Source organism: Apostichopus japonicus, chromosome 13 (assembly GCF_037975245.1).
Source record: "Apostichopus japonicus isolate 1M-3 chromosome 13, ASM3797524v1, whole genome shotgun sequence".
In the NCBI taxonomy this organism is placed as follows: domain Eukaryota; kingdom Metazoa; phylum Echinodermata; class Holothuroidea; order Aspidochirotida; family Stichopodidae; genus Apostichopus; species Apostichopus japonicus.
Window position 1 is genome coordinate 20,047,108 of NC_092573.1, and position 21,352 is coordinate 20,068,459.

The window sequence follows — 21,352 nt, forward strand, 5'->3', positions numbered from 1 at the left end:
TTGCATCGAAAGTACGCGATTATTTTTTTCTCTCATTTATATTTGATACATGGATGTATTACGTAATAGCTTCATTCTTTTATGTGTAACTGGTTTCATTGAAACAAGTACGGTACACCGAAATAAACTCACAGACATGATATGTAAAATATTATAAATTGTATTTGCACAATACAGAAAACAAAAACAAGCAAACACTATACCAAACCATTGCAAACCATAATTGATAATCAAATTGATCAGTTGTGGGTGTGGGGGGGGGGATTTCTTTTCGTTTACAATATGTTTTTCAATTTTTTTGAGTGATTTGTGATATTAGCCTGCATTCCAAAGAATTCGAGTTCATTAAAAATTGCTAGAACTAAGTGCATGTCATGCTGGTTTGGATCTGTATATATGGAGATGGTTTCTCCATAAGCTAAACTTTAGACAAGTTGGTTTCATGCTTGTTTAGTTGGGGAAAAAACACTGAATACAAGGTTAAAAGAAGTTGAGCATTTCTGGATAATATTAGAAAAATGAAGAAATTTGGGTTAACGTATTTTGATATGAGGAAACAAACAAATTGCTATATAAAGCCCATAAGATAGAATAAAACAACAAACAAACAACCAACCAATGGTCGTCAAGTGAAATTTCATTGTAAATGTTAAATGTCTCGTATATGGAAGACATAAGTTGGATTAACTTAGTATCTTAACTTTCCAAAATTATATTAATAATAATAATTAACTTTATAAAGTTGTGCAATACCCCCCTCCCCAAAAAACAATATATATATATGGAAAAAAAATCAAATGAAAGAAACCCACGTGATAATTGATATTATTACACACGTTTATTCTAAAAAAAAATTGGGGGGTGGGGGCAAGTTTTAGAAAAATAAACAAAAACTGTAGGTTACAGATGACCTTTAATGTGAAACAATAGAAAAAGGTAAAAAAAAATTATCTGAAAGACAGTGACCAATTTTTTTAACATGCTCGATTGCCATTGGATTGTAACTTTTGTGTATTTCTTATCAAATCTCTTATGTAACCAATATTTGGCTGCCCTTACATTAGCGATGTGTTAACTGGGTTACTATAGGCCAATAAACAGACATCTTGTGTCCCTCAAATAGAATGTAAGGCTTAAATAGTTTAGTTGACAATTTGTACTGTATTCCATTATTCCTGGTGCCATTTTTATTGAAATGACAGATTGAGTTTTTATGTAGTCTGTATCAAATCTTTGTCGTAACGGTTTTGGTATATGTATATTAATATATGTGAGTGTGTGTCTTTAATTCAACAATTAAAATGCACATTTTACAAAATTCCTTGAAGATTTTCTTTTAGTGATAATTTTGTCTTACTGTGCCTTTGCATAAAAAAGAAATGAAAATTTACACCAATTGGAAACTTTTAGCTGTAATTTTTTTTTGCGATATTGATGACTAATGTGTACGTTTTTTCCCAAAGAGTGAGAACTCACTTCTCTCAAGGAGTGTCGACAATGCTCACTCTTTAAGAGAGAAATGAATTCAGTCATTCCTCAGTTTACATCCACTCCACTTGTATAGCCAATATTGTCACCAAGTCACTTTTTCTTTGGAGTGAAATTTCACTCCATTAAAAAAAGGGTCATCATCATCATTGAAACATCTCGAAGAGTGAATTCTCAATTTTTTGGAAATGTACAGTGCATGTATGCTTGCACAAGCATAAAGCATAAAGCTTTCACATTTTTTACAACCAATCTCCTCCCCCTTTCGCCCCTGGGAGAAATTCTTCTGCCTTATCCTTATCCTTATCATCCGGCCGTTGTCTTCTTTTCACCCGAGTGAATTGTCTTGGGGGATTATCGGTCTTCCAGAGGAGGTAATAAAGGACCTCTATGAAGAATATAATCAGACTTCCACCTATTCCGATCAGCATTAAGTAATACACACCCTGTAAGTCGTGAAGGATGAACGAACCTCGAGCACTTTCTTTGAAGTTACTCGCTGGACAATTGAGGTTGTTACTGTACTGTCTGTTCACGATCTCCTCGATGACCCCACGATTACGTAACACATTGATGGCGTAGGTCAGCTGGTCACGGAGTGGAGAACCAGAGGCAGTTGCGAAACCAAAGGTGATATTCCCTAGAGTCCTTCCCGTAATATACAATCGGCAAGGTTTCCTCAGAGCTGCATATTCAAGAATCTTATCCTCTCCGATGAGTGTGAAATAACCGTCCCACTGTCTACGAATGCGCCCAACAGCCAACTCTATGCTGCGTTCGATGGGATCTATACGTGAATTCAAAATCCTGTCGAACACCTCTCGGTCGATTTCGTCACCATAGCGATAGAGATCGTACGCTGGGCTGAATCGAACGATACCGAAGTGAAACTGATCTTGCATCAACAAGTCGGCTTGATCTTGTACTTTCAAAGCCGTCTTTGAGAACTTAAAGACAGTATTAACGTTCCATAGGTACAGGAAGGTTATACTAATGGCGAAGAAAAACCAAAAGGCGGCAAGAATTCTAAAAGCCCATGATCGTGGTCCTCGGATGTAACCCTGCCAGAAACCGGTTGAAAGAACAAATAGTATCGCATCCGGCAGAGTGTACGTCCGTCCGTCGTCTGCGCTCACCAAATTTCGCTTCGAGCGTCCCCGCCATTCGTAAGGGTCGTAACGGCCAATCAGCCAAGCTAGGAGGGATATAAAGACGAAGCCGACCAGGAGGAGAAACCAAGAGGCGAGGCTTAGAGGATAAACCAAAACAAAGGGATACTCGAAGGTAAAGGAAGGGTGGACCAGTAGCAGCTTGGCGTTACTGACGTACCACGGAATGGTAAAATCGACATCTTTTTCCCGCGCTGCGTTTACCTGAAGTGCGCCCATGATAATGTCAGCGTCCTGAAAAAATGAGATAATGAAATCACAACAATAAATTTGTATGAAATTATCGACGGAAATTAGAGCGAATACTGTTGGTGAGTTGTTTTTACTTATGCAATACTATAGGAAGGTAGATCTGGGTTAAAAAGCCTCCTGCACCAGAAAAGTTTAGCAATGTGAGAGCGTCGCCTTACAAAGTTCCTTTGCAGTTATTAAGACGCTTCACTTCCGCAATTCCTCTTACGTTGGATTCCCAAATAACGGAAGCTTTGAAGGGTTAAAATCGATGCCGGTATAAGTAGGGCTACTTTTGAAACTACACATATCACTGGGTAAAAACTTGGAGACAAGAACCCTAAACTTGAGTCAATTAAGTCATTTCTTCTTAAATTATCCTTTTGCATCTGCAACCTCAAAAATTTGGTATAGTTAGGTATAATGATGCAATCTTTATTGAATTTGTAGTTGAACACCGTTTAATTTGAAAATATCTTTGCAAACAACTTTTCTTTTGTTGGGTAGCATGGATTAGCGGAGGGCATGGGGCTGGCATAGCCATCTTTATGCCTTACCCCATCGATAATTTCTCTCATAGCGCCATCCCATTCTCCTGTTGACAGGTCCAAAGTTCCATACTGCCCTCTATCCATTTGAACTATTCTGATGATACAAAGGGGGGAAATGAAATCAATATTGTGAGGGTTATTAAGCATACAACGAAGATCAGAAATCAGAAATCATAACATAAACAAGCAATGTGGTCACGTTGAGTTCAGGTTTGAGAAGTTGCCCGGGGCCCAGCTTTCAGGAAATTTTCTTTCAAAGTAGTCGAAGTTTGTACGAAACGTACTCACAATCTATCATTCTATTTCCATTACAATGCATGGTTGTACTCGTCATTCAAGTCTTTTACTCCAATTTCCACTGTATAGTTTGGAGAATATTTGTTGGGTTAAGAGGCTGTGGGGGGGAGGATGGTTATCGAAAATATTCTAAATTTGACAACAATCACGCATCGACTCCAAAGAAGGTGAAGAGCCCCCCCCCACCCCCTCCCGCGTCATCCCCATCATAGTTGCGTGCCTGGTTTTTGGTTTCGATGATAATCGTAACCTATGCATTCATGTAGGCGGAGAGTGTGCGTGTGTGTACGTATGGGTGTGTGTGACGCCTGGCTTGTAAACACGGTATCTCAAGTAGGGAAGCTTGGACCAATCTAATATTTGGTGTATATGAGTACCACATTGAGCAGATGTGCCCTATTTTTTGGTGCTTGTGAAGGTCACCAAAGGTCAGTTAGAGGCCAAAAAACAAAATATTAAAACAAGCAATAACTCCCATTGACAGGGTCCGACATGATTGACTAGTTGTGAATGGGGTAAGGGATCATTTCAAAACATAACGGTCATGTGATCCAAGGTCAACAAAGGTCAATCAGGGGTCAAAAACTAGTATTTTTGCAATAACTTGAGAACCAAATGTCCGTCAAAGTTGGGAGTTACGCTATTGTAATCCAGTCGACCCGCATCTAGGTGACCTTTGACCTCAGGTTGACCTCCGGTGACCTTTAGCAGTTTTTTTGGTTATTTGAATTTTCGTGGCCATAATCGGATCTCAAAGGTACCTTCCGATCAAAATGGTCCATAGTTGACCCCTGTGCGACCTTCGTGTGCGAAGTTATCAGAGGTCAATTTTTTTATATTTAATAAGTACAGTTAGGATGGTCGCACAGGCTTGTCATGTTGCTTTTTGGAATCAGCGTGTCAAACTACATCTGACCAAATGTCCATCAAGCTTGGAATTTTAGGAGAGAGTGCAAATCATCAAGGGGAACATTTTTGATAAAAACCATTAGGTCATCCAAGGTCATTCAAGGTTGCTTATGTGCAAACACTGCTAAATTATGCTACGTTTTGCAACAACTTCTAGTCACAAAGTCTGACATGGCTGGTATATTAGGACAAGCTGTGAATGAAGTAGGGGCACGTTTTCCAAAATAACCGTGATGTGATCCAAGGTCACCAAAGGTCATTTATGGGTCAAAATGTTTTTTTCCTCAATAACTTGTGAAACTACCATTGACAGGGTCCGACATGGTTGATATTTGTGGACTAGTTGTGAATGGGGTAAGGGATCGTTTCAAAACATAACAGTCATGTGATCCAAGGTCAACAAAGGTCAATAACTAGTATTTTTGCAATAACTTGAGAACCAAATGTCCATCAACGTTGGGAGTTACGCTATTGTAAAACAATAGTCGACCTGCATTTGGGTGACCTTTGACCTCAGGTTGACCTCCAGTGACCTGTATTAGCTTCGTGGGCACATTCCAATCTAAATTGTCCATAAGTGGACTCCTCTGCAACCTTAATGTGCGAAGTTATTAGAGATTTGGTTTGGTTTTGTAATACTTGGTGTGTGGATTCATAACATTGAGTACAAGAACCCTATTGTTTTTGATGGAGGTGTGTATAACCACGTACAGTAGACTGACCTGTGTGAGCATGCCATAGTGTTATTGTAACAGCTAGTTCTGGTTATACTAACAAGCAGACGTCTGGTGCATTGAAGTCATCGAAACCTCAATGCATTTTGCATTCTGGTTACATGTAAATGTAGTGATGCAGACACATCTTTTATATACTCTAGTATGTATAAAGGTTTACCCCACCCCCACCCTAACACCCCCCCCCAAACAAAACTGAATGAATGAAAACTTACTGGTAGTCAAAGGGCTGTTCCATTTCCTCTTCGAACAATTTCTTGATTTCCTTTAGAAGATCCCAGCTGATGCCAAGGTAATCATCTTCTTCTGTACCGGGAATGCTACTAATTGGAACTTTGTAGCGTCTGCTCTCCTCCTCTCTATCCATAAAGAATGGTGGCTCCTGATCAAGAAATATAGGCGGGCATTACAGAAACCGAAATCTAAAATAGCATTTCAATTACCCATCACACAGATATATATATTTATATATATATAGGAGGGTTGGCATTATTGTGTACACTAAAGTTAGTAACAGTGTGTATAAGTTAAACCTTTAATGTTTACCTATAATACTGTACTTACCGGTACCATCACTATTTTAATGTACTGCGCATCTGATTGTCTGAACGGTTTAATGTACATGCGCTTGTTCCGTTTTCCCTGCCATTGTTGACCGGTGGCCCTCTCCCAGCTAGTGATGTCTTGAACAAAAAGGCCTGCCTAACAGTACGAAGAACCACAAGAGAAAGTAAATTAGATAACACAATAAAAACAATCATTGAGCCTTTCACATAGTTGGCCCATTCACGTGTATCTCCTCTAGACTGGATGAATAAAGGAGCAAAATCTAAACAATCTCTCACCTCCAACATGCTCCCCGCCTGAACTCTGAACTTCAGTGACTATTATGGGTTTTTTTAGGATTTTTTGTTTATCACCAGGTATTGATGATGCTAATGTGAAAGATAAATGGTACAGCTAAAACTTTATCCAGTTACATTCTAACAATTAACACTTTTTCGGCTCATAAAATATTGGAACCGATAGCAGTATTTTGCATCTAAGCCGAATTACCCAAACAAACGGTTTTCATAGGGGAGATGACACACTCCCTAGAACATCAGTCAAATATTTGTGTGTCCCTTCTACCCCCTACCCCCCTTCCCACCCCGCCAATTTCGAACTCAGGCTAGAAGCTGCTATATATAACAATTTTCCTGGCGGAAAACCTTGGCGCGAATAGCCCCTCACTCCACCTACACACCACATCTTTAATAACTTTCTTTTGCACTCAGTTAACGTGAACCATATTTCATCGGGACTTACTTCATTCTCGGTGTGCCGGTCTTTGCCGGAGTACATGGTAATGGTGTAGTTCACTCTGTCGCCTTGAGCATTGAAAGAAACATCGCCCGATGCACCTCGAAAATTCACCTTAACGAGAGGAAAAGAAAGAAATCTTTGAAGCAAGTCCTCGAATCACCAAATTAAGCTAATATTTTATATCATTGAAATGATATTTAACGTTTAAAGTATTTGATTAAGAATGAATGCCGGGATGAAGATATACCAAGCTGCCTAGTAATTTGCATAGCAATATGTCTATAACGTCTCGAGATAGTGATTCCAGGATTACCTTTCGGTTTGTATCCTAAATTAACCGGAAGCAATGCCCAGATGTGGTGTTCGACTAACAAATTTATAAAAAAGGCTATGACCAACAAAAGCTTTAACACTCCCCCCCCCCATCCCCAATGCCCCAAAACGCCCTGTTTACACCCCTACGGATCCTCCCCACTCCCTGATCCGAATACATTGCTATATCCCGCTGCATGAAAGTACGGTAGACTTGGCGTAACATTTCGTCTTAATCTAAGGAAACCGAAATAACAACTCCCTGCTTGTACGAAGTATAGCTTAATCGTTGCAACCACTTAAGTCAAAACCATTTTCTCCATGCATAACATGAAATTTGCTTACTCGTGTAAGGTATGGAATTAATTCAGATTTGACATCATTACTACAAAATTCCACAGGATCAGGTAACGTTCCCCGCTCGTCTTTATACAGCCTCAGCGCTTTTGCGAGCGCCACCACGGCGTCGTATGCTGCCCTCTGTCGGAATTGCCAATCTTTGATTGGGGTTGGGGTGGATGTGAAGTAGCTTAGTTCGTTCGAGTCGATCTTAAATCGCGTAAGGAAAGCCATGTTGTGGCGATACTTCTCTTCCAAAAATCGTTCTGTGAATGGTGGATTCTGAAAAGACGCCACATTTATGTGAATACGATTATCTTACAAAATACTGAAATAAACGCTCAAAAGTAAAGATAGCAATTATGACCATAACAATTACTTGAATCACTGTATTGTTTTGATAATCCAAACAATTTTTGGAAAGACCAAAGTTTATAATAAGAAAATACTTACTAAATTCCCAAATATCCAATGCCAGTTGTTGCTAAGAAGTTGAGTTTCGAAAGCCTGTTGAATAAGAATATAAAAATATATATTTGGCCCAATATTGAGTGACCCCCAAAAATATGGAGTACATTATGCTAACATTTACGCGCTGGGTATTCCGAAGTTCTTTACTGTTGCACAACCGCCTAGGTAGGTGATGAGACTATATAATAAACCTCGCACAATGAACATATTAATTTGAAACCCATACATAATCAGCTATATGGGATATATATAGGGTTAATGTTTGACAGACAATTAATTATACAGCTACAATGACGTCATAGTTCATAAGGAGAACGCAACAATGGGTTGCGCTTTTTTGTAGAAGGTATAACTTTAGTAAAAACCATACGTTCAAGATTCGATAGTGATACAAACTAAAGAAAAAGGGTGGGTGACGTAACTTATATTGATGACATGTGACTACATGATCGTCCAATAAGAGCACCACAAACTTACATAGGCCTATGTCAATTTTAAAATTCGACATATGTCGAATTTAAGGACTTACCGGCACAATATGGCGCACCATATACGTCAGGTCGTTAAGACCGATCGCACGTTATATTTGTTATACTATTACCTTCCTCTCTTTTTTTAATCATAAATTATAATTCTCTCTCAAACATGATTAGTTTAGCGCTATATTTCCAACAGTACTGTTATTGTATATGTCCACAAACCTGTCAGTGATTTATTGAGTTTTGTGTAAAACTAAGAAACCCAGTCAATTTCTCTCTTGACAAATGGAGAAATATGTATACCTTAAGCATAATCCTTTGTACTTGATCAATATATCGGAAAATTAAAAAAAAAAATAGTATAGACATAAACTAAATGAAACAGAAGTAAGATACACGTACCGTGTTAACGACCTCAACCAGTAGGTGCTCGTGTGTGACGTAAACTAGTACGTTTCTAACTGGTCTTGATTTTAAGTACTCTGCCTGCGCTTCAAAATTTCCCGCATCTATTTTGATTGGATGAATACGCCAGCCGTAATTCAATGCCTTTGCTGCTACCATCTCGCCCAGTTCAAACGCTATAAATATAAAAACAATCAGAGATAAAGACAATTAGGCTAGTTAATTCTATCTTTGGGAGGAGGGGGAGAGGGTTAAGGATGAAATGGTAAATAACACTTCCTGCTGTGATGTGGTAAGGGTAGAGGAATTGGGGTGGGGTTTGGTTTGGTGGGGGGGTAGGTGGGTTCCTAAGGCTGAAGTATATGTCCGATGATCAAGCTGGTTGTTAAACTTCGTTATGGTCATACTTGGAGACGTACTCCCGAGGGGAGAATATATTCTCAACGTAATCTATAATGTGTATAACGTGCAAGAATATATCTTCCACAACGATACGGTTATTTAGAAACTGCAGACAGTTGGAGAGACAACTAGTGCAAATCGTGATAATTATCAATTCTGAAATATATTGATTTTGAACAGTCATAAGCAGGGCCTGAAGCCTGGGGTGAATGATAGGATAAATGTGTATTTCTGCATGTTTATGATATATTCTTAAGGATAAATGAATACTTTAAAACGAGTACCCGCGGCGGCATAGCTATCCGCGTTACTCTACCTGCATGCTGTTTCACGGATCCTGAGTCCCTCTGTTCCAATGGGGGGAGGGGGGGGTGGGGAGGGGGACTATATAACATGGTTATTACTTTCAAGCATATTTAAGGACACCAAACTTTTGATAAACACTGGATTGATTACAGATCCCCCAAGTAATTGTGTCTTAAACAAATGACTGTTTATTACAGGCCTTACATATTGAAAGATAATGATATTACGAATATAGTTCAGAGAAGCCGAGATCCGCTGCTTTCGCGGTACAAGTATATGTCACACTTTTTGCGGTTCATATTGTCTTACGTATATATTTATTTGAAAATGAGAATAATTTGTTTTTTATCGAATAATTTCTCAATGTTCCCTTAATTGGCTCCGGACCCCGGGGCACTATAACCCTTCCCTACCCACCCCCCCCCACAGGACTGAACACCATGTGTATATATTATGGAGCTGTTGCGAATTTAACGCCTGTACACCGGTATGCCTCCATTCAATTTGAACGTGGCAGGCCTACTCAAATAGATATTGGTAAAAGCTATAACTGAGTTAACCAAGCCATGTCATTATTATTACAATTATTCTAGTGTAAATATATGAAAATGTATCTCAGCATTTGTATTCATCACCGCCGATACCATTGATAACCCTTTCACAGTTTGGTTATATTTGCCTATTTTTGCCATTATTTTGTAGACATCGTCACTTGCGAGTTGCTTATATATATAAATTATTGCTAACCCACGTTTCCTTCGTAAAGGAATATGAAACTTTCCCATTTGAAGTGAGCGATGACGTCAGTTAGCATTTCGCCCATGTCACGTAAGATGGGGAGCATCTTGAAAGCGCCCGAGTTGTCTGCTTGGTCTAGGGCGAGTAGGGGGCTGTAGGCTTCTCCGAGAATGGACCCTATCTGACCACAGTTACTATCAGCACAAAAATCATTGGGCATGATTAAACCTGCTGCTCCGGTGTTCCGGATATTATTGCAAACTGAGGAAAGAATGAAGAAGAAATGACAATATTAATAATAATAATAATAATAATAGTAGTAGAAGTAGTAGTAGTAGTAGTAGAAGTAGTAACAGTAGCAGTAGTAGTAGTAGAGTAGCAGAAGTAGCAGAAGTAGCAGTAGCAGTAGTAGTAGTAGTAGTGGTAGTAGTAGTGGTAGTATTATTAGTAGAAGTAGTAGTAGTAGTAGTAGTAGTAGTAGCAGTAGTAGTAGTAGTAGTAGTTGCCTGTAGCATTAGCAGTAGTAGCAGTAGTAGCAGTAGTAGCAGGAGCAGTAGTAGTAGTAGTAGAAGTAGTAGTACTAGTAGTAGAAGTAGTAGTACTAGTAGTAGTAGAAGTAGTAGTAGTAGTAGTAGAAGTAGTAGTAGTAGTAGTAGTAGTAGCAGAAGTAGTAGTAGTAGTAGTAGAAGTAGTAGTAGTAGTAGTAGTAGTAGTAATAATAATAATAATAATAATAATGAAAACATACAGGCCCGTAGCCAGGCCGGGACACATGGGGCCCATGCCAATTCCCACCGTGCAGAATGTTGTGCCCCCATCTGTTTCACCATTATGTGTTACAACAACTTTACAAGTTAAACTTACAAGAGAATTGTGCTCCTCCATAAATTGCTGGTGCCCCTCTTGAAGTTGTTGGTACCCCTATATACAACTCAGAATTCCTAGAACACATTTGGAGGTAACACTGATGAATTCTCGGGTTACTTCCTCCTCCCGCCCCCCCCCCCCACCACCTACCCGTAAGTACTGGGTTACGAACAGGACCCCAAAGCCCACTTCATGGGATTAGGCATCATCGAACCCAGGGCAACCTCCTCTTTTTAAAATATTGGATACCCCTCTGGACTGATATATTCAAACCGATACATGCTTGCCGAAGTAAACAACTAAAAGATGCATTGTATAATTGGACACAGGACATCTTAAATAAATAAATCCGTAAACGTTGACTTTTATTCATTTCTTCTTTCCTCTTAGCGTATATAACTATTGTTAAAAGTCGAGTTGAAAACTTTTTTTTTCACTTTTTTTTACGCAACTTAGCAAGGCGCAGTTCACGTTACAATGTCGATAGTAATATCTATTATGACTTTCCCTGACATAATGCATTTTTATATTCAGAATGCAGAATTCTTTCTTCTCATATTCGAAATCTTCACACTTGGAAGAAATTTTCTTTTTGGAAAGAACCTGGGCACGAAAACCAAACTACCAAACGACTGATCCGCTCTAACTTGACCCCAGTCCCCTTGCATCGGGACTGTGACTGTGTGATCATTGTCATGTGTGCATCACCATTCTCTTCGAAAGGGGAGAGATACTTTTTTGAAGGAAAAGTCGCCCAGGAAGGAACCTGGGCACGAAAACCAAACTACCAAACGACTGATTCGCTCTAAACCCCAGTCCCCTTGCATCGGGACTGTGACTGTGTGATCATTGTCATGTGTGCATCACCATTCTCTTCGAAAGGGGAGAGATACTTTTTTTAAGGAAAAGTCGCCCAGGAAGGAACCTGGGCACGAAAACCAAACTACCAAACGACTGATTCGCTCTAAACCCCAGTCCCCTTGCATCGGGACTGTGACTGTGTGATCATCGTCATGTGTGCATCACCATTCTCTTCGAAAGGGGAGAGATACTTTTTTTAAGGAAAAGTCGCCCAGGAAGGAACCTGGGCACGAAAACCAAACTACCAAACGACTGATTCGCTCTAAACCCCAGTCCCCTTGCATCGGGACTGTGACTGTGTGATCATCGTCAGGTGTGCATCACCATTCTCTTCGAAAGGGAACAGATACTTTTTTTAAGGAAAAGTCGCCCAGGAAAGAACCTGGGCACGAAAACCAAACTACCAAACGACTGATCCGCTCTAACTTGACCCCAGTCCCCTTGCATCGGGACTGTGACTGTGTGATCATCGTCAGGTGTGCATCACCATTCTTTTCGAAAGGGAACAGATACTTTTTTTAAGGAAAAGTCGCCCAGGAAAGAACCTGGGCACGAAAACCAAACTACCAAACGACTGATCCGCTCTCAGCCCCAGTCCCCTTGCATCGGGACTGTGACTGTGTGATCATCGTCGGGTGTGTATCACCAATCCCCTCGAAAGGGAACAGATACTACACGTGATCTTAGCCAAATAGTATATATACTGTCTTACCTTGAAAGACGCTCTGGAAAAGTGACCGTTCTTCATAGACGCTGGTTCCCAATAGGTCGTTATGAATGACATTGAGCTGATCTCCTGCTGATAATATGTTGCCGTCATTGACATATGTGGCAGCGTCGATCATTACCTGCTTGTACAAGTCATCTTTGGATGTGAACTTACCGTACATAGATACTGTACAGGAAATATATAAACACATTTTACTTGAAAATATATTGAGAAACGTTTCACTTCATACATATACTGTAAAGGAAATGTATAGACACGTTTCACTCTCATAGGTACTGCTAAGAATATATATAGGAACTTTTCATTTCATAAAGATACTGTTAAGGAAATATAAAAAAAAAATCATTTCATGGATACTGTAATGGAAATATATGGAAATGCTTCATTTCATAGATACTGTATAAAACGTATATAAAAATGTTTCGTAGATTGACTGTAAAGTATTTTTCATGAAACAGGCGATAGCGTTTTTACAGTCAACCTAGTTTTTTAAGTGGGAGATGTGGAGGGGTCCGTGAGGTTGGGTGGGGTATACACACACACACACGCACGCATATATATATATACATATATATATATATATATATATATATATATATATATATATATATATATATATATATATATATATATATACGCTCGTACAGAGCGGGAGGCCCGTGGTTCGAATCCCGGTGGAGGCTGAAAGTTTTTTCACTGTTCTTGATTTTCCAACTCATTACGATTTTCATTTATATATATTCATTTGCCTTTGTCGTTTACTTCCATTGCATTAACATAAAGTCTGTTCAAAGTATCTCTTTCGAGATCCGGCTTTAGGAATCACAAATGATTTTCGAGTTGGATAGCATCATGTTTGATCTCTAGAGTAGGGCAAAATATGTCACCAAAAACAGAACTAGTATTGTTCGATATAGGTGACAAACGCCTACAGTGGAATTACGATCTTCCTTACCAGTTTCGAACCTCTGGACATACAATCAGCGTCCATAGCCTAGTGGTTAGGGTGTCCGCGTACAGAGCGGGAGGCCCGTGGTTCGAATCCCGGTGGAGGCTGAAAGTTTTTTCACTGTTCTTGATTTTCCAACTCATTACGATTTTCATTTATATATATTCATTTGCCTTTGTCGTTTACTTCCATTGCATTAACATAAAGTCTGTTCAAAGTATCTCTTTCGAGATCCGGCTTTAGGAATCACAAATGATTTTCGAGTTGGATAGCATCATGTTTGATCTCTAGAGTAGGGCAAAATATGTCACCAAAAACAGAACTAGTATTGTTCGATATAGGTGACAAACGCCTACAGTGGAATTACGATCTTCCTTACCAGTTTCGAACCTCTGGACATACAATCAGCGTCCATAGCCTAGTGGTTAGGGTGTCCGCGTACAGAGCGGGAGGCCCGTGGTTCGAATCCCGGTGGAGGCTGAAAGTTTTTTCACTGTTCTTGATTTTCCAACTCATTACGATTTTCATTTATATATATTCATTTGCCTTTGTCGTTTACTTCCATTGCATTAACATAAAGTCTGTTCAAAGTATCTCTTTCGAGATCCGGCTTTAGGAATCACAAATGATTTTCGAGTTGGATAGCATCATGTTTGATCTCTAGAGTAGGGCAAAATATGTCACCAAAAACAGAACTAGTATTGTTCGATATAGGTGACAAACGCCTACAGTGGAATTACGATCTTCCTTACCAGTTTCGAACCTCTGGACATACAATCAGCGTCCATAGCCTAGTGGTTAGGGTGTCCGCGTACAGAGCGGGAGGCCCGTGGTTCGAATCCCGGTGGAGGCTGAAAGTTTTTTCACTGTTCTTGATTTTCCAACTCATTACGATTTTCATTTATATATATTCATTTGCCTTTGTCGTTTACTTCCATTGCATTAACATAAAGTCTGTTCAAAGTATCTCTTTCGAGATCCGGCTTTAGGAATCACAAATGATTTTCGAGTTGGATAGCATCATGTTTGATCTCTAGAGTAGGGCAAAATATGTCACCAAAAACAGAACTAGTATTGTTCGATATAGGTGACAAACGCCTACAGTGGAATTACGATCTTCCTTACCAGTTTCGAACCTCTGGACATACAATCAGCGTCCATAGCCTAGTGGTTAGGGTGTCCGCGTACAGAGCGGGAGGCCCGTGGTTCGAATCCCGGTGGAGGCTGAAAGTTTTTTCACTGTTCTTGATTTTCCAACTCATTACGATTTTCATTTATATATATATATATATATATATATATATATATATATATATATATATATATATAATGAGTAGCCTCCACCGGGATTCGAACCCGGGCCTCCCGCTTTATATGCGGACACCCTAACCACTAGGCTTTGGACGCTGATTGTTTGTCCAGAGGTTCGAAACCGGTAAGGAAGGTCGTAATTCCACTGTAGGCGTTTGTCTCCTGTATATATATATATATATATATATACATTGTTTACCATGGTTAGTGGAACCCAACTGAATACCTTTTACTGCATGTATTTTGCAACTATTGAAGAGTACATTCACTTCAGTTTTACAGATTTGCATACGCACCGGGGGTGTTGTCACCTTTTTGTTGTATTTATTTCTTTTGTATCACTGACTAAGCACCCTAGGAGACGTTTGGAGGCCTGCCAAATTTTTAATTGAAAAATACCAAAATTAGCCGTTGTTGAAGTTGGTATTTCGAAATCCATCGTGTACACTAGCTGGTCAAAATAACCTTTCTTCTTTGTCGAAGGCCCTTATGGCATTGTTTTGTAGACAAATGAGTGATTTCAGAATTTCCACTAGTATATATCAACTTTTTTTTGTAATGGTATATAGTACTTGTCGAAAAGAAAATGTGGCGTTCCAAGAGATTGGAAAACGCAACCAGTTTGCACCGCTTCTATCCAGTCATGCAAAGGTAGACAACCGAGGAAAATGCAATTCATTGGATTGACCTTTTCAATCTATCAAATTTTACAACGAGAACTGTTTTCCTTCTTTTTTTTTGGGTAGTACAAACAGATTCCACCGCTATCGTCGCTTTTGTTTAAAAGTATAATCGTTATTATTCCGTTGCCCTAAGTATGACCTTTTTTTCTTGAAAAAGGGTAATTTTTTTTGTTACATTGATGCATGTGTAGATAATTATTTCATTGCCCCGGCCGCCTTTCAAATTGTTTTCTAAGGACTATACGCAAAAATGTGTACCTGTTTCAATTCAACCCTTCCCTCCATTCAACTCACCTCTATAGAAAAAAATCGACTACTGATATGCCAGAATAAACTTAACCGAAAATGTAATGCATGTGTTGGTGAACCGTGAAGTTAGTTTTTAGACTTAAAGGCACGTATATTTCAGACAACTAGTTTTTTTTTTTAAAATATGCATTCCATGATGTTTTTACTTGGTCTCTTCCGGTTACGACTGGTAACCTATTGACTCACAGTTATTCCATTTTTAACTCGATAAATCCTCAAATAAATGCAAGAAACACTAATCTGAAATAGCAGTAAACAATCCTAATAGTTTCAGTCCATATTTCACAGAAAACAACAACAACAAAATCCGCAAAGTGTCTCTCAGAACATATGATGACTAAAATCCGACGTGTATTTCTGGGAACAGCTCTTTGTCGTATTATTGACAAAGTTGTATAGGCTATAGGCCTATACTAACAATTGTTGTGTACGATAGACAGTTTTATCAGTGTAAAATATGTGAGTAATAACAATTATTGTGGTTCTGTGGTAACGGCATCACATGCTTAACTGTATGATAATTCAGGTATGAAGGAAGCAAGTTCCAATCTGATACGAAATTATGCATATGTACTTGGAGTGGCAATTTATACTGCCTTCATGGGTTATCATTTAAAACTAGAAACGACAAGGCCTAGTTGGGGGGGGGGGGGGGGAGGGGAGGTTCATTGAAGTCTGGATATTTCACTCTAGCCCCCTCCCTCCGCTCACAAAAGTAATGACTCATCTATAACCCACACATTCCACGAAAAAAACCCACAACAAACAAACAACAAAAACTATTGGGTCACGCTTTTATTCGAAGGTAGAACCATTGAGCTCTGTTTATAGCTCCATGGTAGAACGGAATTGATGAGAACACGTTACAAATATTCGGAAGTCAAACGTTTTGCGGAGTATGAAGTAATACCTGTTCTTAGACGTCCTATCGATGGTGACGTCAGAGGGGAGGGGGGAATCGACTCAGCAGAATTTTAATCGACGTTCTGATTTGAATATATTATTCTAGGCTGCTTTAAAGAGGATCGAACTTATATCATACTTACTTTATTATATTTAGATTCATTATTATTAATATGTAAGATATAAATAACCTCATCCCTTTATTGATAGCTACTTGTATAATATAGTACTTTTGACTTCAAGTACGGTTTTTTTTATCAAGGGTTTTTATTGTTGTGTGCTTGCTGAAGTTATTCATACTACACTATCTATCAGTCAAAATCAAGAATGAGACTCGGTCTCCCTGCCTTCTTCTCTTCTTTCATCCACACTCTATCCCATCCCCTCCTCCCATTAGTACCCTCTCTTCCCTTCTTTATCCACACTCTATCCCATCCCTACTCCCCGTCCTATCTTCAAGAAGCTAAGTTTTTATATGTAAATATCTATTAATGGATGAACGTGTGTGGTTATCGTAACTATTGGTGTCATCAGGAAAATGCGAGGCGAGAGAAAGGACTAGGAGTTGAAGGTATCGGAGAGGGGGGCAGGAAAAGAAGGGGTATCAGATGGATAGAACATCCGATTCAACGGATGTTACGACAGTTAATAGCATAACATCTCAATTGATAGACAAACCACTAAATTTAACCTCAACTTCGTCCGCACCAGCCTCTTATATCCCTCTTTGACTAAGCTTAGACACGACAAACATAATCAGTCATCACATTATCACGGCAGTATATCATTAACAATTGTTCATTTGGTAAGTCTCATCGTAAGCAAAACTATCCACACTAAGGCAGCAAATATCAAAACTTGTGACAGTTTTACTTGTTCAGTTTTTTGTTAAGACCGTGAAATTTGTGTAAATTCTAGAGATTGAGTATAACTTAATCTCCTTCGTCGAATCAGCATTATTTTGACTACAGAAATTCAACTGATCATTATCTTAAACGCTTGCCTAAATATAAAGAGACGCTTGAGGGGGTGGAGGGGGGGGGGTAGTTGATGGTGGTAGGGGCGGCGGAAGAGGATTCAATCTGTGGGGGGAGGGGGAGGACTTCGAGGGGCATTAGGTCATATGATGAGGTAAATCCAGCGACGTAGCCAGGAATTTGAAAGGGGGGGGAGCCCTTTTTGCGATTGATATGGATTTTCAAAGTTGTGGGCACGACTATCTGAGCGGAGCGCCACCATCGGTTGGCGCGGAGCGTACAAGAAATTTTTTGGTTTTACAAACCCCCAGATGGCCGGAAACGGCCCTTCCCTAGTGTTCATTCTGGTTCCCTGGCCTCTTGCTAACTTGAGACACCTCATTCAATATCACTTTTAAACCCAAAAAACAAACGAGTTAAAATAGTACGTAATTCAAAAATACATAATGTATTAAAATTAGCAAGGTACACAAGGGCGGCGGAAGCACTTTTAATCTGGGGGGGGGGCACCGACGTCAAAGGGCACTTTGCAGAAATTCGATTGGACTGATGCAGCCTGATATTTAGTACCCTTTATAAATCTTGATGTATTATCTTATTTGCGTATACACATCACTCCATCAACGCCCCCCCCCCCCCCCCCGTCTTAGTAGTCTTACTTTTCAACTTCTGATACTTGTAGATACAAATATAGGCCAGAAATGTCTTTGATACAACCATAGCCAGTATTTGTCTTTGATACAACTGTAGCTAGTAAATGTTTATCGAAAAGGCTGTTTTGGAACTTGGAACGCCGATCGTGACAACAACAGGCAACAAAGTGCTGCAGCTCTATACATACAAAGTCTGTTAATCAACGATAGGCTTATTTGACTGTGGAATGTTCTCAACTGAAATTTTATCTGCGTAAACGGGTTCTTAAGTATATTATAAAACTGACAAGATCGTATCCTAGCCTTTTTTTTTGGCGGGTAGAGTATTGAATGAAACGGCACGCGATATGAATGACAGCCTAGATGACAGAAGAATAGGTCACCTAATTTAGCCATAATCTTGCTACGTTCATTTCAATAGTTTTTCCTGTCTAGACTCTTAAACTCGTCCAGCAAGCTTATGGATTTGAATTATGGGTGTTTTAATAAAAAAGATAACTTGGCCAAAAAAAGTGTAGGCCCAGGCCTACAGTGCTACATACTGGCTACGCCCCTGATAGTTCTAAATTAGGATTAGATCTCTTACTGAAATATCGCTGACCTAATAAGGTGATCAAGAGTACAAGTTTTATGTAGAAAAAGGGCACATTTTTAACCTGAGGAAAAGTGGGGGGGGGGGGGGCACTTGCCCCCTGTGCCCCCCGGTTCCTCCGCCCTTGAAGGTACATGTACAAAGTAGTCTTACTTTTCAACTTCTGATACTTGTAGATACAAAGATAGTCCAGAAATGTCTTTGATACAACTGTAGCTAGTACATGTTTAAGTTAGCCTACTAAGAGAAGGCGAGAGCTATCCGACGATTGCCATCTGATGCAAATTTCTCAAGTGTTTTCTCAACTGAAATATTATCTGCGTAAACGGGTTCTTAACTACATGTTAAAAAACTGACAAGATCGGATTTCGGCGGGTAGAGTGTTGAATGAAACTATCGTGCTACATACTGGCTATGCCCTGATCATATGATATCAGTATCAGCAGATTTTGTTTCCTGTTTAAATTCTTTTACATATTCTTTTACATAATATATCAGAAAGACAAACATAGTGCTCTTTTACAAGTTTTCCAGTAGGATGATTCTTGTTTATTGTCCAATGTCTGGACTTTAATACATTTGACGAACTTAAGTGATGGACAATATAAACTTTCATATTTTGTAATACAGCCAGATATGCAGTGGCCTAAAAACAAATATCGTTATCGCAGTGTATTAGCAGTGTAATAATTATTTATAGGAAGTGCGTATCACGTACGATTGCTAGCTTAGCTTCATAACATGCTGTTCATGCAACAACTTAGAACGACTCATTGAACGAACATTGTCGACGTTGTTGTGCATACAGTTCGTGACATTCCATAGAGTGCGGTTAGGTAGGCAATATGTATTTTATTACGCAGTGGCCAACTGTAGGCTTGTAATTGGCTATAAGCTAAATTTAGCTAATTGCATCTGCCAAACTAAGTAAGTAGTTGAATCAGTAGGCGTGAATATTACTACGATTTCAATCGAGTTAACGGAGCTGACGAGTATTCAAGATCAAAAGAGCACTGACAAAATACCATGCTAAAAAAACGACAGTTTAAAAAAAAAAAAATCGACACTGAAAGGGGGGGGGAGCGGTCGCTCCCCCTGCTCCCCCCTGGCTACGTCCCTGGGTAAATCACAAAAGTACCGCACCTCCAATGTATTCGAGAGTATCCATTCTTTGTGTAATACAAATATCAAAATTTTAATGTCTTGCAGAAAAAAAGGCACTTTTAATGACTTTTTTTGTCATCTTCTGAAATTGTCAACAACAGGGCTCATTTTAAATAACACAAAATTGATTTTTTTTAATATCAAAACTGGGAAAATGCTACTGTTTATTACTAAATGTGAGCCACATCGTGTTTATGACTTGCAAGAGGCACTTGTAATGCTCCACCGCCCAGTATAGGAGGTCTACATTTGATCACAATTATTTCTCTGATTGAAACAGAACAACAACAAAAACACACTAGACATATGAAACCATGAATGGGATAAGGTCACTCTACGCGTTATATTTCTGAACTTACATATAACATTTGAGCTAAACGGGAAAACGATATTGAAAGAAGCCTTTATTAGTATTTCTTACATACTATTCAAAAAAATTATTTTATAAAATAACTTACCGACTTTAATGACTTCACTGCTAATGCTCCCCGCGAAGATCATCAACACTAAAGCGCAAGTCCAAACATACCTTTCCATGATGGAAAACTCGCAGTAATGAAATTAAAAATGTGGAATTAGAGGAACTATAAAGTTCTCCGTTTGCAAAGGCACAGAAAAAAAGAAGACATGTGTAACGTGCCCCTATGATAGGAACTTGGCAATTAGTAAATCAACAGAACACAATTATTTAGCGAAACATAACTTCTGGCAATGTATGCAAATTGAACGTGGGCGGAGCATAACGTCACTGCTGTTCTTGACCAATCAGAAGAGAGGTACATTTGGGTATATGCGTACTGGTTATATTTGGTTTTAGTAGTAAAGCTGCTATATAATTCTATTGTACAGTTTAAAATTCTTGTCCACGCTTCAACTAGATTTGAACTAAAGCAACAAATTCCAGAAACAGTCAGTCGAAGATAAGAACAATGTGTGACCCCTTCGTGTATTTTAAAGACCTTTTGGTTTGTATACAAAGAGGAAGTCTGTTAGTGATCAGCAGTTTTGTGAAGTTCCAGCTCACTGGTTAGGCTTTATTTGCAGTTTTACTTTTCAAATCATGAGCATGAAAAATAACTTGATGGTTCCCATTTTGTTTCGGGATTCCCCTCTTTTCTTCATAGCTCTTTACATTACACAACAAGTTGCTTAAAGGTAGCTCAACCTGCCGGCGAATCCGACTAGTCTCTGGAAGAAGCGACATACAGGTTCCAATC

The 21,352-nt window shown here is 39.1% G+C and overlaps 1 protein-coding gene across 1 annotated transcript; it reads right to left on the reverse strand.

Moving 5' to 3' along the window:
* Positions 1-144: 144 nt before the first annotated feature.
* LOC139978785 (glutamate receptor 3-like) lies at positions 145-20,823 on the reverse strand. The gene is made up of 11 exons (XM_071989281.1): positions 20,594-20,823; positions 12,577-12,759; positions 10,146-10,397; positions 8,688-8,866; positions 7,789-7,842; positions 7,342-7,617; positions 6,688-6,795; positions 5,944-6,081; positions 5,595-5,761; positions 3,446-3,533; positions 145-2,891 (listed from the first exon to the last, which is right to left on the reverse strand). Exons 1-11 carry the CDS (start codon positions 20,670-20,672, stop codon positions 1,731-1,733), a joined length of 2,685 nt encoding a protein of 894 aa, XP_071845382.1. The 5' UTR covers positions 20,673-20,823; the 3' UTR covers positions 145-1,730.
* Between the last annotated feature and the right edge of the window lie 529 nt (positions 20,824-21,352).